A 16493-nucleotide genomic window follows, 5' to 3' on the forward strand; every position below is an offset into this window, starting at 1 on the left:
TTGGGACAGCCTGTGGATTCTTTCCCCTCTTACTGAGAACATCTCTGGAATAGATGGTAATCCTCTCAGCTGGGGCCTGGTGTCAGAAATCTACACGTCTGTGGGGACTAAGAAGAAATCTCTGCCTTAAAATACTCAGGGAGTCAGAGTAAGGTGGGTGAGCGTTGGGCAGCAAGGAGGAAAATAGAAAATACAACTGTCAAAACATTTATAACTGTTGGAGAAGGAGAGGGCATATGGGGAGTCATTATACTATTCTCTTCACTTTTATATGTTTTAGCGAAGTTCTAAAATAATAGTTAAGAGATAAAAGGGGACAGAAAGTTGTCCTCTCTCTTTATTCCAGCTAGGGGTACAGACTTGATGGGTGGAACTCTAGCAGCCATACCAGATCATGAGGTAGACCCCAAGATGGATGTCTCATGCAAAGCACAAAATATGGACAGAGGCGAATGACAGTGGAACCAGGACACTAGGTTGGAAATTTCTACTTCTAGATTTTATTTATAAGAGAAAAAAATGAACCAGTAATTTGTTTAACATAAACAATACCAAACAAACCTCACTAAATATCTCAATTTCAATGCTTGCTCACTGGTTTCCTTGGCTTCCCCAGGAAGAGCCATTTTTACCTGTGTCTAACAAGTTAGTCACGGTCATCAGATAGAAGGGACAGGTGGGAGAGGTACATGTGGATACAAATTTCTGGACACTTCTGTGGACCTGATGTCTCTACCCGGAGTCACAGTGCCTTCCTTTATGAATGCGAGCCGGCAGCCTCCCTCTCCCTACCTTGACCAGGGTGCCTGCGAGGGAAGCCTCACCTAAACCCCACGCAGCTGCGGCAGCCATGCGGGCCATCTTGGCTTGGGTCTCATCATTAACCAGGGTCCACTTTTCACAGCACTGCTGGTGGAGCTGGCCCCTGAAGGAGAAGAGCCATACAGTCGGGTTAGCTGAAGTCACCTCCGTAACCTGTTCATCTTCCTCTCTAGCCCCTTGGCTTAAGCTGGAGCTACACAGGGACTGGATGACAGGGCCTGCCTGGAACTAAGAGCTTGAAACAAAAAGCACTTTTGACTGGATCCTACGACACCAGAGAAGTGGTCAACGACTTGTTTGTATGGCCTGGTGGCCCACCATTTGTCTGCGAGTGACTTTATCAAAGACAGGGACTGTGTCTAACTCTATGTGATCTGAAATGTCCTGAACATCTGGTCCTCTTCATAAATATTAAATAGCTTCTGTCCTATGCCAAGGAACTGCAGGCTCTTCCCCCCAGCAGGCCTACAGAGAAAGCAATCCTAAGAGACACATCTGGACACATTCATTTTGGGCTCAAAGCTGTAGGGAGAACGGGCTCTTAAACGTGTGATACGAATGGCTGCAGTCTGAGATGAGACTCAAATGAAACCAGCCAGCACAGAAGAAAGAAGGCTCTACCATGGTCACACCCCCCAGAAATCCAGATGCTCACTCTGAGATTTTGCACGACCATGAGTGTGGGTCAGGACTAGGGAATATCGCGATCAGAATGGTGCTCCACAGACTTTTAATACCCAGAGAGCGCAGACAGCCTCTCAAGAAAGATGTCCTGTTGACTGCTGATGCTGTTGCCGTCCCATGTTCCCCTTCTGAATGAAAGGAAATGAGACCTTGCTAGTGGGCGAACAGGAGCGTGTTTTCCTGTGAGCTTTGAGACTCAGCTAGGAGGGTCTAATCTTTCCTGTTTCCTGAAAGAGATGCCGCAGGATTTTTTCTTAAAAGGATGTTTTAACTTGGTCTTGGCAGTGGAGTCAAGAGAAAAGGTACAAGTTCCGAGTGGCCCAGCTCAGAAGCTGTGTGGGCCGTGAGCTGCACCGCATGTGACAAAGATACGGAAGTCAGTCGGTGCTGAAGGGCTCTAGGCGGAGCTCACCGAGAAGCGGACCGGTGACCACATCTAGGACGACGGCTCGGGGCCGTGATCCAGCATCGTGGCAAGGCAGTCATCAACTTCACCATCTCTCTGGCGCATGATCAAGAGAGCCAGGGACACCACATTCTAGTTCAATACACAGCTCAGATCAAAGAGAGGAAGAGGAAGAAGGCAGCCTTCATGCCCTATGCACTTACTGAAGCTCAGTGACGGAAGCAGGATGGAGGGGGATGTCGGCTTCTTGCCATTCACCCCCAGAAACCTTCCACTACTGGGCCCGTGAGGGCTGACCCGAGAGCAGCGGTTCGCACACTGCCCGTGCATCACGATCCCCTGGAGGCTCCTTCAAATGGATTGCTGGGTATCACCCCTTGAGTTTCTGACTCAGGAGGTCTGCAATGGGGTTAAGAATGTACGTATCTAACAAGTTTCTAGGTGATGCTGCTACCCGGGGGCCACAGTTTGAGAACCACTGGCTCAGCAGCAGATTTTTGCTGGGATCCTTCCTGGACGTAGGGGAGCAAGCTACCTGATCTCCGAATGGTCCTTCCAACCCTAGACTTCAAATGTGGATAGCTGATGGCCACAGGCAACTCAGCATCCTCTAATCTTCTGTCAGGAACACCCAGTTCTGGGCCATGGGTCTGGGGATTTAGCTTTGCTTTTCATCTAGAGGCAGGGAGAGAGTTCAGTATGAAACACCACAAACTGTGACCCCAAAAGACAAAACAGGGAGCAGCAGAGGAGCAGCACCCCAGAAATGCGGCCCCGACACAGAGACACAGGCACCGCCTTCAGGCCACAGCTATGGCGAGAGCTACCAGGACACACAGAGGTGGGTTCCTTTCCCATAAGCACTCGTTACCAATAAGAACACAGCATATACGGAATCCTAACTCTCCAAGGCAGGGGGAAAACAAAATCAAATAAATAAAAACTATGAGACTATTTGTGGGGCAAACATGAGGCTCTGTTTTCTGACACCTCTCACAGCGCACCAGGGAACACTGGGTAGAAGGCCCGCGCCCTCCAAGACTTTGACTTTCCCACCTAGTACAGCAGCAAAAAGCTCAGCATTCTTTCCTGTGGAACCCCTAAGTGCTTGGCTGCCTGTGCTCTTGCTCCTGAGCAATCTGTTCTCCCAGACCCGGAGGCTGTACTATAGAGCAGGGTGGGGAGGGGGTTGACTCCCATTCGCTGTGGCAGCAGGTGAGGCTGTGTGTGCCATGCGGCTGGGCTGGGGCGGGGGGCAGATAGCTCTTGTAGTTCGCTTCCTGGAGAAGAGGGTACGTTCTCAGCTCACTGGTAACCCGATTGCTGCGGACACCACCTCTGCTGAACACCAGCCTCAGTCGGGCATATACTCAAAGCAAAAGCCATTTACAAATTGCACACTCAATAGAACTGACCGAACAAACCGTATGAGAACCCTGCAGACGATCAGGAAAAGAATTCTGCTTCTTTCAGTCTGCTGCATTTCTAACTCCCCTGGTCAGCATCACCAGCCACTCACACTGTACAGGTAATTAGGAAACTGGAACGAATCCAAGAGAGCAGAGGTAGAGGGGGCCGAGTCCTGCCATGGCAGGAGACCTGGATCATTTGCTCCTGGGACCCCTCAGGCAGGCCGTGTCGACCTTACAGAGTCAGCTCCCCTGAGTGTCACAGGGGATTCGACAGAGTCACATCTAAAGTCTCTTCAATGCACCCAAGCTATCTACGTAACCCGTGGAAGGAAATCTTGTCTCTAATTTCTAGAGTGACGGAGGGGCTGGGAAAGGTCTCAAGGAGGAAGCAACAGTCCAAGTGGACTCTGACAGGTGGGGAGAGTGTCAAAACGTGGAAAAAGGAGAAGAGGAGGAGGTGGGCACTTCAGGAAAGTGAATGAACAAATGCAGACAAAACAAATTCTGTGGGGTTTGGACAAGAGCCAAGTTTGGGCAGAGTTCAGATTATGAGGTAAAGTTCATTGAGAAATGGGTTGAAGTCACAACACGAAAGACTTGGATGCTAGGCTGTGACATTTACACATAAACCCAAGGGCAACAGGGAGACACTAAAACATTTTAGGAACTGGTTAGAGTTGAATTTTAAGAATGTTTACACCTTGTTCTTTTATCTTTCTCTTAATAACACAGTTGCACGATAACCAATTTGAAAGTGGAATAAAATGGTTTTTGAAATAATGTGGCTAATTCTCCACACACTACTCTTTTGCTTTAGATCAGTTCTGACCAGCAGAAGTTTCCAGAGTCATGGAAATGTTCTGTATCTGCACTGTCCAATGCAGCAGCCGCTAGCCACACGTGGCTACTGAGTACTTGAAATGTGGCTAGTGTGACCTGAATTACTAACTTTATTTACTTTTAAATAGCTACACTTGGCTCGTGGCTACAGTGCAGTTTTAGATACCTGTTGGACGTCAAAAAAACAAAACCAAAACTCAAAAACCTTAGTTGTGCAAACTAATGAGGCAGATGTGATAGGATACGCTTCCTCATGGAGGTGAAGGGGTATGGCATGCTAATTACAGAAATAAATAATAGCACTTGAATCTCCCTAATAATGGTTAAACCAGACAAGCCAATTTCAAGTAATTTTAGACTATTATCTGTATATATGTGATCCAATGCCTAAGGCTAAAATCATTGACATTAAATTTTCATGCAGTACAATTACATCTTTTATCTTAGGAATACAGTAATAACTTTATATTAAGAAATAAAAATAGCAATCGTTTACTGAAGAATATAATTAGGTACAGAAAGAATGTGTAGTCGGAGAGCATTCTTTTTAGAAGACTTCCTCTGATTTTTTTCCCCAATAATATTCTTTAAACTGTCCAAGGTATAAAATTTCAAAACAAATCTAAAGTTGCCTATTTCGGTAGCCTGAGGTTGACTAATCCAATGGAACGTTACGCAGCCCTTCAGAAAATGAGGCAGCACCGGTAGGCAGCGATGTGAAGGGTGGTTATACAGGTTCGGGGAGAAAACAAGGTACAACCAGTGTACGGAGTTCACCGTAATGTATACGGATGCACAGACGCGGACCATCGCTGCAAGCCTACACGGGGACCCGGTCTCAGTGGCTGGGGGGCTAAGGGGTTGGTCTGCACAGTTCTGACATGGTTTTGTACTAGTGAATTTTGTGCCATGTGCACATTATCTTTTCTAAAAAATAATGGCTTAAAAATAAAAAATGAATATAAGAACGTAGATTTAAAAAAAAAATCCTTCAGGGACTGAGGTCCCGAATGCAGATCCAAATGGGAGGACACAGGCCTGTGGCATTCTGCCTCCCCCAGATGGCTCCTCGGAGGCCTGCTTTCAGGGGAACCCTAGGCTTTAGGTTGATCTGGCCTCTGAGGAGCTCTGGGTATTCCAGCCTCGCCTTTATTCTGGAAGCTAAAACTGTAATTCCTTCTGCTCTCACTTTCACCTCTCATCAGCCTCCAAACCCTGTCAACACCGCCTCCTAAACAGCTTGGGATCCAGCCCCTTCTCTCCACCCCTTCCCTCTCCACCACTATCATCTCTCCCTTTGGGCAGCCTCTTAAGTGGTCACGCTGTCCCTTCTCCGGTCTCCCTTCAATACACTCCAGACTTTGCTCCGGAAAGGGTTTTGTATATAATGCCAACCTGCCAACCACGGCCCTCCAAGTCTTTAGGCGTCCTGTCAGTAGCCCCAGCTCCTCGCTTGGTGCATAAGCCCCATACCATCTATCTGGGCCCCGGCTACCTCTCCTGCCTCACCTTCTACCTTTCCACATCACGCCTGACCTTCCGAGCCACACTGAACTTTCCGAATGCAGAACACACTGCGCTCGCTCTTTCTCACTGCACCTGTTCAAGTTAGGTATCACTTCCTCCTAGAAGCCTTCCAAAACCTTCTAAACCTGGATTAGGGCCCCTTCCTATTTCCCACAGCCCCCTGTGCTTCCACTTTTTGACTGTATTCACTCTCTATCACAGCAGCCCAGCTGTCCGGCCTGCGAGCTCTGGGAAGGCAGGGGCTGTGTCCGTCTTGCTCACTGCTGTGTCCTTGGGGCCTGGTGCAGATGAGTAAGTGCTCAGCAATTACTGGCTGAGTGGATAAACAGGGGACCTCTGGTCTCATGTGTCTGGATAATGTATTCCCGGGCAGGCAGTATGGCATTTTAACTATTTAAAACTGTACAATATTTCATCACCGTACTATGGCACTTTGTTTCACCTATTTTAAAAAAACTGCACTAGATGCTGGTGAACAGAATAGGGGCCATTTTTCCTTCAACGTCCCCCCAAAACTCCCCAGACCAAGACCTGTGCAAGCGTTCTCAGCTAAGCATTACTGATGCTTCTACCTGGGGTAGCCCAGCCCCAGCTGTCCCCCAGTCTTAGTCCTTCCTCCAGGGAGAATGGCAAGGCCACCCCGCTTCCTCCAGTGGCCTTTCAAAGTTGTTCGCTCAGACCATTGTCACTGTCCTCTCCGGCCTTAGTAACTATCTACCACGTGCTTGTCTCATGAGCCTCACGATGGAGGAAGGCCTTTGTTTCTGTCTTTTTATTCTCTGGAGTCTCGTGGAGTGCTGGGCAGGTAGTAAGCATTCCACAAAGATGAAGCATCTGAAGAGGGCAGAGATTTGTTCTTCTTTTCCAGAATCATTAGCCAGAGCTAATAAAGAAAAGAGAAAACTGAGGCTTCCTCAGAGGAAGAACCTGAGGTCCTCATAGTCGTTGGTCAAGAGGCAGACAGAGGGAGCAGGTGTAGATCTGGGGCTCACCCGAGCCTATCCCGTCCTAGAGCATTCCAAAGTCTAAGTTTGAAAAAAAAAAAAAAAACCCAAATACCCATGTGGTAGATGATTATCGGGAAAATACTAGGTAAAACATAAAATGAGTGTCTTGGGTGAGAACTCTGTGTGGTGGAAGCCCTTTGAATCCCCGAACCCCAGCGAGGGCAACGCTGGCAGTCACGCGGCCGCCGGGGCTCACCATTCCCCCAGGGCCTCGAGGCAGCGCATGCGGCCCAGCATCAGCTCCGGGTCATCCTTGTTGGTGTCCATCTTCTTGTCGTAGGCCACGAGCGCGTCCTCCCACTCGTGCAGTTTCTCGTACCAGGTAGCCTGGATCTCCTGCCAAGGGGAAAAGAAAGAGGACTGTTGTGGGCATGGAGAACACGGGGGTGCATTTTGTAACCCACACACTGCCAACACGGGGGTGAGTTTTATAACCCACACATTGCCTTTCCTAAGGCGCTAGATGCTTCACCTATCCCTGTTCGGCTTGGCTTTGGTTGAAAAGAACTTCAGAATATCGGGAGGTATGTTTGGTGGTGGTGTGAATGCTGGTGACTTGGCATGTGGATGGAACAATGCTGGGATGATAATCTGAGAGCAGATGGCAGGCCGTGTCCCCACATCTCCAGCATGTGGGGATGCAACGACAGGGGAAATCGTTTGGGACGGTAGGAAGCCCTGACCAGAACTCCCGCAAGGATGCCAAGGCCTTGATCTGCTGGAGTGTGGATGGCGGGCCACAGGACCGGGACGGCAGCTGCCTCCCTGATGGGGCTGGAAAGACCAGGCATATCTGCATAGTTGCTGGAGGAAAATAACTGGCTTTTTAAAAGCTCTTGATTCTCTGCGTTTTTAAACTTTCAGGAAATAATGATTTAAAATACAATATAACACTACACTTGAAATTCTTTGGAAAACCTTTCCTCCTTCCATCCAATGTTCCCTCCTGCTTAGCGCTTGGCAGCTTTACCAGTGTCAGGGGCCAAAGGCTGGTTTCCATTCCCCGGGCAGATGGTGAAATGCCACGCTGAATTGCAGTGCTGGCCACGTGAGGAAGAGGGGCTGTAGTCTCAAAGCTGCAGACCCCAGCTCTCTAAGTGCTCAGGGGATGGACTGTATTACGTCTTTGCCTGCCCCCCCCACCCCCCTCCTCCATCTGTCTTCTGGGCTTCTCCATCACCTGCTTAGTAAGTGGCTATTTCTCTACCAGGCCAGCGTAGTGGCTCTCCAGGGATTCCTCTAACAACAAGATGATTCCGCAGTGGAATCTATAGGATATAATGCAGGGCCCACATGAGTTTCCCCCATTACCCTCCGCCCCTTTCTAAATAAAACTGTTATTTGAGTAGTATACATGCTGACAGCTACTCTGCTAAGCTCTCTGAAAGGACCTTTTCTTCCTGAACCTCTGTAAGGACATCATGTCTCTATTCGGTTGTGAACTTGTGCCGAAGTCCCCTCATCTGTTTTCGGCAAGGCCAATCCCTTCTGTGGCCCCTGCACGAATTCTGCCGTCCAGCAGCCCTTTCCCCAGTTTCAGTGAACGGTAGGGTTCACCAATATGGGCATATCTGGCTCTACGGAAGATCAAACTACCTAAACTACATCTTCCAAGCTTGCTGAAAAGAATACGAAAGAGAAAACGTAGGAGTCACTGTCTAAATTTTAGAGGAGTCACTGTGAAGACAGTGTCCCACGAAAAATGCTTAAATTGAAAAGGAACACGTCTTTTCCCATTTTGGATTTCTACCCTGGGTGGGCAAGAGAAAGGGGCTCGTGACTGGCGGCTGGCTCAGGCTCGGCACGAACGAGCGGAAAGCAGAGGGAGCGGCATATGGAGCAGGTCAGGCAGGGGGCAGGATATTTTGAATTGCAATAGCTTGCAGAAACTATAAGGTTTAAGCAATGAATCACACAAGATTCTAATGAGATTGCTGTTACATAAATTGTGCTGAGAAAGCGCAGACTCTGCCAAGAAAAGGCAAACTGTTGTCAAGCTTAGTATGCTTCAGCTACCTAAACATAACAGAAAATCCACCCTGGGTTTAGCAATAATCCTGGCATGGAGGGCCACCTTTAGAACCTGGAGATGGAGGCACTTTCCCTGAAGGTTGGCCCTCTGAGCTGCTGGGTAGAAGCTGTCCGCTGGCAGATTACCTGAGGGCCAGAAGGTGGCGAAGCCTTGCTTCTCTGGGTACTGACTGCGGCCCAAGCTCTACGGACATCGAAGGAGGGGGCGTCTTTGTCTGGGAGGCTACGCTAAGTGGCCCTGTGGCTGACTTTCTTCCCTCTACAGATGAGGATGCTGGCAAAGGTGGATGAGACACAGTCCCTTCTGCTCTGTCATCGGGAGAGTGGCCGTCTTGGTCTAGTTATAGATCTGCACTCGCGATGGCAAAGCATTCCCTGAAAGTTTCAGTCCAATTTCCCAGCCCCTGTGCGAGGCAAAAAACCTGTGAAGCAGCCCTGAATTTCTTCACTCTAACACACTGGGTCTAGATTCTGGCACACCTGAGTAAGTGGCCTACACAACTAACGAAAGGTTCCTCATCAAATACATGGACCCAGAACTTCTTGACCTTCCGGGAAGTCAATGCCGAGCTGATTAAGTCAATGCTTTATATATGGTTAGGAAGTTACCAAAGCACCCTCCCAGGACCACAGAGGGTAATGGAAACATTTTAATATTGATAAGGCAAAGATGGCCGGAGAGAAAAAGCTATGTGAGCAATAATGAAATGGAACAATTCCTCAACAGCACGTATAAATTACAGTATGCTGTTTTCTGGAGGATTGGCTATGGTTTCGTCTGAGGCACGTACTGAGCATTACTGTGCACCCGTGGCAATGCTACTGCCACAGACAACACGAAATAACTCAGGTCAGGGTGATACAGATGATGCCAGACTGCTTGGGTTCAAGTTCTGGCTTGGCCACTGATTCACTGTCTGCTCGGGCAAGGCTGTTACGCTGTTGGGACCACAGGCCCCTTTCCCGGAGAATGGGGTAACAATCGGACCTCTGTCCAGAAGGCCGTCGTGAGGACGGAATGAGATGGAATATAGAGAGTATGCAGCAAAGTGCCAGGCACACGCCAAGAGTTTGATAAATACCAGCTATTACTACTCATCAGATTCTGTCCTCACGATCGGTATTTGGTTTGAGTATAGTCCACAAAGCCACTGTCTCCTTCATCCTTACGATACAGGAAAGTCAGCATCGGACATCCCCGATCGGGGAAAAAGCAGAAAAGGAAAGTAACTTTCTCAGGGTTGTGGCTGAGGGCCTCCCTAGCCACGTTTCTACCTCTTGCTCTTCCAAAAGGAACGAGGCACTTACCAGCTCTCCGAAGTGTTTCATGGCATACTCTAACACCCCCGCGGCTGCCTCCGGCTGCTGGAGCTTATTATTAATGCTGGGAGAACAAAAGGAAGAGGTGGTTACACTCAACATGTCAGAGGGCGGGAGGTGCAGGGGTCATCGCAGGCAGATGGCTCCCTGGCACGTTGGGGACCACGTCTTGCAGATGCAAAGACAGCCGTGATTGTGTATGACCACCCAGCAAGCTGAGCCCGAATGACTTCATCGGAGGGATGACTTCATCTTGATCCCACACTCCTGGTTTTGAGGGGGCAGCGTCTGGTAGACAGGAAGCCTCGCTGGCTCTGCGGCCCTTTCTCCAGCCAGCACAGACTGGTTTCCCCTCAGAAATGGTCAGTCGGGCAGCATGTGCCTGTTTTCTAAAAACTAGATTCCCTGGGTCCCAAATTGGCCCAGTTGTAGAACATAACCAGATGAGGTCCCTCTGAACTTTTAACTTTCACTTCCTCTCATCAGTTGCCTCCAGGAATAAGACACAGAAGTGGCGCTGAGGCTGGGTCACTCCTATTAGTGACAGAGCACCCCAGGAACTGTGGCTGTGCAATGACTGCTCCCCTGATAGAGCCCATCTCCTTTGAAGCTGGACGCTTCCTTAGACCCTCTTCAAGAACCACCCCCTCCCTCTGCAGTGGGCAGCAAAGGGACCCCACCCGGGATCGCGTGCCTGGTGTCTGGCGGAATGATGTTTTTTACTGACAACACAACTCTGCTGTCATCGGTGGGCAGCACGTGGCCACTGGGGCCGACCGCGAGACTGCAATGTGTCGGGACAACCAGGCAGTAGCAGCGACGGCCTGTGCCTGCACCTGGTTCACCAGAGAGGCTGCGGAGAGGTCCTGGAAGCTGGACAGAGCAGGGCTGAGACCCTCGTTCCAACAGGAACGTACGTACGAGGGGAAATGGCAATGAAGCCAACGCTTCTGTTCAGGAAGGAAACGAGGGACGAAGCAGGCCTGAGAAAGTCATGGGCCAACAGTGATGTTATCTGTTCACAGGTGGGGAACAAACTCTGACAGTCCAGCTTGGGAGTCTAGACTGTTCTAATAAGCAAGGGATCCAGTTTACTGCCCTAAGTACAAACTGTCTATTTGACTAGAATTAATTTTTAAGTGGTTTTGGGAAATTCCAGATTTGGGTTTAGTGTGGTAATATGGCAAGAGATTGCTGGGATAAATATTATTTTTAAAAATTCAAATTCCACCACATTTATTCCAATAAAACCATGAAGGAACTGCCCATAATCTGTCAAACCAGAGAAGTTAACATTTGTGAAAGTAATAACCTAATGCCTCATGTTTACAAAACACATTTCAAATAATCGTTCCAACCTGTCACTCCTTTGACCTCACACATCCCTGAGAGAGTGGGCAGGAAAGGTATTACCAGTCTTGTTTCGCTCCTGGGGAGACTCAGGCCCGAAAAGCCAGCAATTTTCCCTCAGGCCTACGGTGCACAGGGACGGTCCCTGGATGATCTGAAGCAATCTTGTGACTGTCCTTTGCTGAGGTGAGCGCAGGGCGAAGCAGCTCTGCATGTGGGGCCAGGAAGCCTGGGCTACATTTCTAGAGGTCCGGCTGTTCTACCTCTAAACCGCACGACCATAGACAACTCTTCTTTTTTGAGTTTTAAACTTCTCATCTATAAAATGGGGCTAATCCCACCTCTTCCACAGGATTTTTCAGGGAACGAAATGAAATAAGGGGTATGAAATTGCTAGGCAGATCTTTATAAATGCTTCTTCCTTCATCTGATTTTGTCTAAGAGTAAAGGTTGCTAGAAACACAGCCATAGGCTTGTGTACAGAAAAAAACACACATCTAAGGTTGAGACTCAAGCCAGGATTGGGAAATCATCAGTGTGGGTTCCAAATTCACCCTGACAAGGACTATTTGAGGAGGGTGCCCAGGCTCTAGGCTCTGCAACTGGAGGCCAAGGTCACTGTACGGATGTCCCTCTCCTTTATTTATAGCAGACAGATGACTCATGTGGGATCTACTGGGCAGACCCACCTGTACTTCTCTGCTGGTCCTAAGCAAAGCAATGAGCCAGAATGTTCTCTGTAAGTTAGTCTGCCGCAGGACTCAGAAATGTTTCTGATTTCAAAAAGAAGTCATAACATCATAGTTTCTTTCAGGAAGTCCTAAATGAGGTTATTTTAAAATTTTTATTTATTTAAAGTAAGCTCTACACCTAACATGGGGCTTGAACTCACCACCCCGAGATCAAGAGTTGCACGCTCCACCAACCGAGCCAGCCAGAAACCCCGTACAAGTCTTTCTAACAAGCTCACTCACGCAGGGCTGGGTAAGCTGTATTAATAATCAATATTACTGGGTACAGATTTGTGATTATCTAGTTCCTTGAACCCAAATAGAAATTTGGGAAGCATAAAAAGACAGGAAAAAAGAAAGCCAAAGTATATTTTATATATTATAATCAAATATGTAACACACCATATGTAAATATATATAATTATATAGTCCATATATTCTTTCTGATTCCAGTGTGGACTATTGGGATGGCCGTGATAGAAATATTAACTGCTCTGGTGAGGAAGACAATGTGTTCCCTGCCTAAAGCAAAAGAAGTTAACTCTAAGAATCAGACATAAAAATCCAGGAGTTTCACTAAATGTCTTCCAATCTTGTATTCTGGAGCATATGCTATTTTCAAGAACAAATTACAAACATTGCCACAGCTTGCCTCACTCAGGACAAAGCAACACAAAACCAGAGACAAGCAAAAGGTTCTCCCCACTCCACTCTCCCACTCATCATGCATAAAAAGGAGAGCTTTACAACAAACTGGCCCAAATCAGGAAGCAGTAATTAGGAACCTCAGAGGAAAAATATGAATTTTCCCTTCATATTGCTACAGCTTTGATATCCCTCCTCTAAGGACAGATCAACTTAGCTTTGCAAATTAAAAACAAACACACACAAAAACAACCCAAACTCATCATATGGCCCCCACTCCTTTAAGGGAAAGTCCAAGTGAGTCACCTCACTTCCCACCTAAATGTGGGCGGAGGCAGGGGAGGCTGCAGACAGAGCCCAGTGGGAAGGAAAGAGAGGGGCTGAGTTCCTTGGAGGAACCACCAACCAGGCCTGTAGCAACTGCCAGGAAATCTGGAGGTGTGCCACGAGACTCCTGATAAGCTCTGTGCAGGAGTATGGACAATCACGGCAAAATTACAACTTTGACTAAGTGGACTAAAACATAGCCATGAAAAAGGAGTGGCATCAGTCTGAGAAAGGGTCCCTTTCAAATATGAAATCCCTGGCCTCTGAATCGAGGACCTGAAGGAAAGGGGACGGTACACACCTACGGCTGATGGTTCAGAGCAGGGATTTTAAGTTAGCCAGCTGCTATCCTGTTTATCCTTTCTTCCTCCCTGCTCCCCCTTTATTTTCCTATAGGATTTTCTCCCCAAGCTACTTTTTCTCTTCCTGCCTTCCATGGAGTCCCCCACGTGCGCTGCAAGGTTGCTGGAGGGCGCGACCGCTCATGCGGAAGTTCGAGAAGTACGTCAATAAAACTCTTGGTTGTTTGGGACCTTAACTTTTTCTCCTTCCTCCATGACTTCTGGTGTTCCATTGTGGGAGGCAATGTATTATCATAACAACGAAAAGAAACCTCAATTTATTGAGAGCTTACTGCATGTACCAGGCACTGGGCTTACTGCTTATATGTATTATCTCAACTCAATGAAGTAGACACTAATATTAATAGTCCCGTTTTACATATCAATCACCTGTGGCCCAGGTCACAGGCTACTGTACCGTTACAAAGGATCTTTAGTAATAACTAAGGGTGTGCTGTAAGCTCTGCATTGTGAGGGATAGTGCCTTAGCCTTCTACCCTGGCATCAGCAGGCACATGTGAACAGCTGTGCAGGGAAGGAAAGTAGGCACTGGACGGCGTGTAGGAGCTAACTCTCTCTACATAATTCGCTGTGCAGGAGAAGGCAGCCCTGCCAGGCTTTCATTTTAACTTCCTCAGGGATGCCGTGGCTGACACTCCCCTCTGACCCCCGAGCTCCCATCTCTATTTCCCCTTTCCTTTCAGAAGCTGCTGATATGCCTTGAAGCCTCCCAACCAGGCCAGCCAGGTGGCCAGAGCAGGCTTTTCCAAGGCAGCCTGTTTGAGGCTGCCAGGCTCACGGACATAGCCCAGACTACAAAGCGTGGGACAGATAAGTGCCTGCTGGAAACTCAGCAGCTAAGCGCCCAATCTCCTGGCTACTTGCGTGACACGCGGCTGTCCTCTGAAATACTTCCCGTTTAAACTCAGGTGTGGTTTTATGAGACTGAAGGGAGAGACTGTATGTTTGGCTCGTGGGACAAAATCACCTTTACTCAAAGCCCCCTTAATGAGGAGCTCTTGTTTTATGGGGCAGCTGGGAGTCTTCTAGAGTCCATTCTCTAAACGCTCCCTTGCGTGGCCCTCAGTCTCTCCCTATTACTGCTGCAGGCTTAAACAGGGCAAACTGCGCCAAGCCCCGGCTCAACGACACAAACCAGACCCCACTGACATCAGTCCAGGTAAAAAGATCTCACAACAAACAAGCTGAGAGAGTTGGAGGTTAGGCAGCAACGTGCCCACGAGAATGGTGTGCTGGGGTGACATGTTGACGGATTTCCCACCTCCTCTGGACAAGCGCTGAGGCCCCAAGGAAAAGAAAGCTTTGTCATCTGGTGGGTGGCGAATCCCACAGCCGTCTTCACATGGCAGTGGGGTATATCTGCATTCTGCTCCATCTTCCGGCGGGAGCAGCCAGTTGAGAACTTACAGTCACGAATCTACAGAGCAACCAGAAATGGCCTATCCACGTAACAAATCCCAGCACCCACCACTGAACCCGGGGTTAGAGAGACCATGAAGAGACAGACAAGCAAACACAGTGAGGGAGGAGAGCAGGGGGGGAAGAGGCAATGATAGCACTTTCACTCATTCCCCACCTCCCCTTTCCCACCCCAAGATTTAATTTTTATTAAGGGAAGCTGAGTTGAGAACTAGAAACTGGGAAAATTCTTGGCAACTAAGGGAAACGCTTTCTAGAGTTGGGCCGAATTAACAAATAAGGACAAGAAACTGCTTCAACGCCTTCCCTAGCAGACAGATTACACCAAACATCTTTTCTCCCCACTATCCAAAAATTCCTCTTCGGAAGCAGGGAAAGTGCTAGGGTAAGTGACGCCGACGTGAAGGAGCTTGTCCCATGGCCTTAGCAGGCGCCCCAGCAAGAGTGATGGCTAAGGAGCTAGGGCTGGGGGGGCCCTACTTACTTCTCCATGACTCTCCCTTTCGAGCCTTTCCTCAGTGCTTTTCACGTGCAGGATGCGACTAACCGAAACGGTTAGTCGCTAACTGCGCAAGGTCTTAGTGCTGACCACAGCAGTAAGAGGGTTTCTGCTTGGCATCCAAATGACCTGAGGAATTCCGCTGTTTCCTGAAGGGGTTTTGAAGTCATTGCTCCACAGGCTTCTAGACTGATGTCAAATCCAAAGTAATTTGGCCTGATAACTAATTCTTTCTTGTATGGCTCATCTGGTTATCGATCGCATCTCTTAGCCTTGGTGCCTCGGTGACCTTTAGGCCATTAAGAGCAAAGCCCGAGCCTGTCGGAAAGTCAGTCAAATAAGGAGCATCTGCGGTCACATCTGGGGGACCACTTAGGCTTTCCTAGTGCTCCCATCAGGAATTTATGAGAACATTATGCACTCGTTTCCCAAATGGCTCTGGGCCTTCTTTCTCCTGTCTATTTCGAGTGCAGACCAGAGTCTGTGTTTTACTTGGTTCCCTGTCAGTAAGAATTCCCTGAATTCCCTTAGCGCTAGGCTGGTGACACATGCAACACAGCCGATGGGGACCCTGGCGGGTCTGACGAGAAGCTCCTGACCAGCTGAGATGAGGCCAAGCTGGACACTGCTTTGGGTCCTTACCACTGCATCGAGCAGTCTATCTTGCTTCTCCTATAGAGGGGTAACTGCTTCAGACCATTCCCTGACCCTTCTCTGAGCCCCGAGACTTAGCTCTGTGCCCCAAGCATGATTAAAAACAGAACGGCTTGATTCCTGCACAGAGCCAGGAAGATCTGAAGCTGGCTGGGTCCCAATGTCTTTATCAGGCAGTTACCCTGGGACTCTGGGGAACTCAAGGATGCGACAGCCTCTCTCTGAATAGGGTAAGTGAAAAGCAAAAGGCCAGCAGTGAAGACAGAAGGCAACGTGAGAGCATCTGAAGTGTGACACGGAGAGAGGCCATGAGGGACAATTTAAACGCAGGCAGGCGGAAAGTGAAGGCAGGCGGGTTGGCCTTAGTCATCCACCGAAAGCCAGAGTCAGGGATGACAATAGCATCCCTGGCTCTGTTAGGGTCAAACTTCCCTTTTCTGCTTCGGGAACTCAGGAA

At 48.7% G+C, this 16493-nt stretch overlaps 1 protein-coding gene across 1 annotated transcript in view; it reads right to left on the minus strand.

Annotated features, from left to right (window-relative positions):
- MTOR (mechanistic target of rapamycin kinase) overlaps positions 1-16493 on the minus strand; it is a 120528-nt gene that overhangs the window by 31561 nt on the left and 72474 nt on the right. The window contains exons 28-30 of the mRNA XM_008694734.2: positions 10038-10113; positions 6895-7034; positions 825-925 (exon numbers count right to left, since the gene is read on the minus strand). Coding sequence (XP_008692956.2) covers positions 825-925; positions 6895-7034; positions 10038-10113 — 317 coding nt within the window. The remainder of the gene's footprint in view (positions 1-824; positions 926-6894; positions 7035-10037; positions 10114-16493) is intronic.

The sequence above is a fragment of the Ursus maritimus genome, unplaced genomic scaffold (assembly GCF_017311325.1).
Source record: "Ursus maritimus isolate PB19 unplaced genomic scaffold, ASM1731132v1 scaffold_32, whole genome shotgun sequence".
Taxonomy (NCBI): domain Eukaryota; kingdom Metazoa; phylum Chordata; class Mammalia; order Carnivora; family Ursidae; genus Ursus; species Ursus maritimus.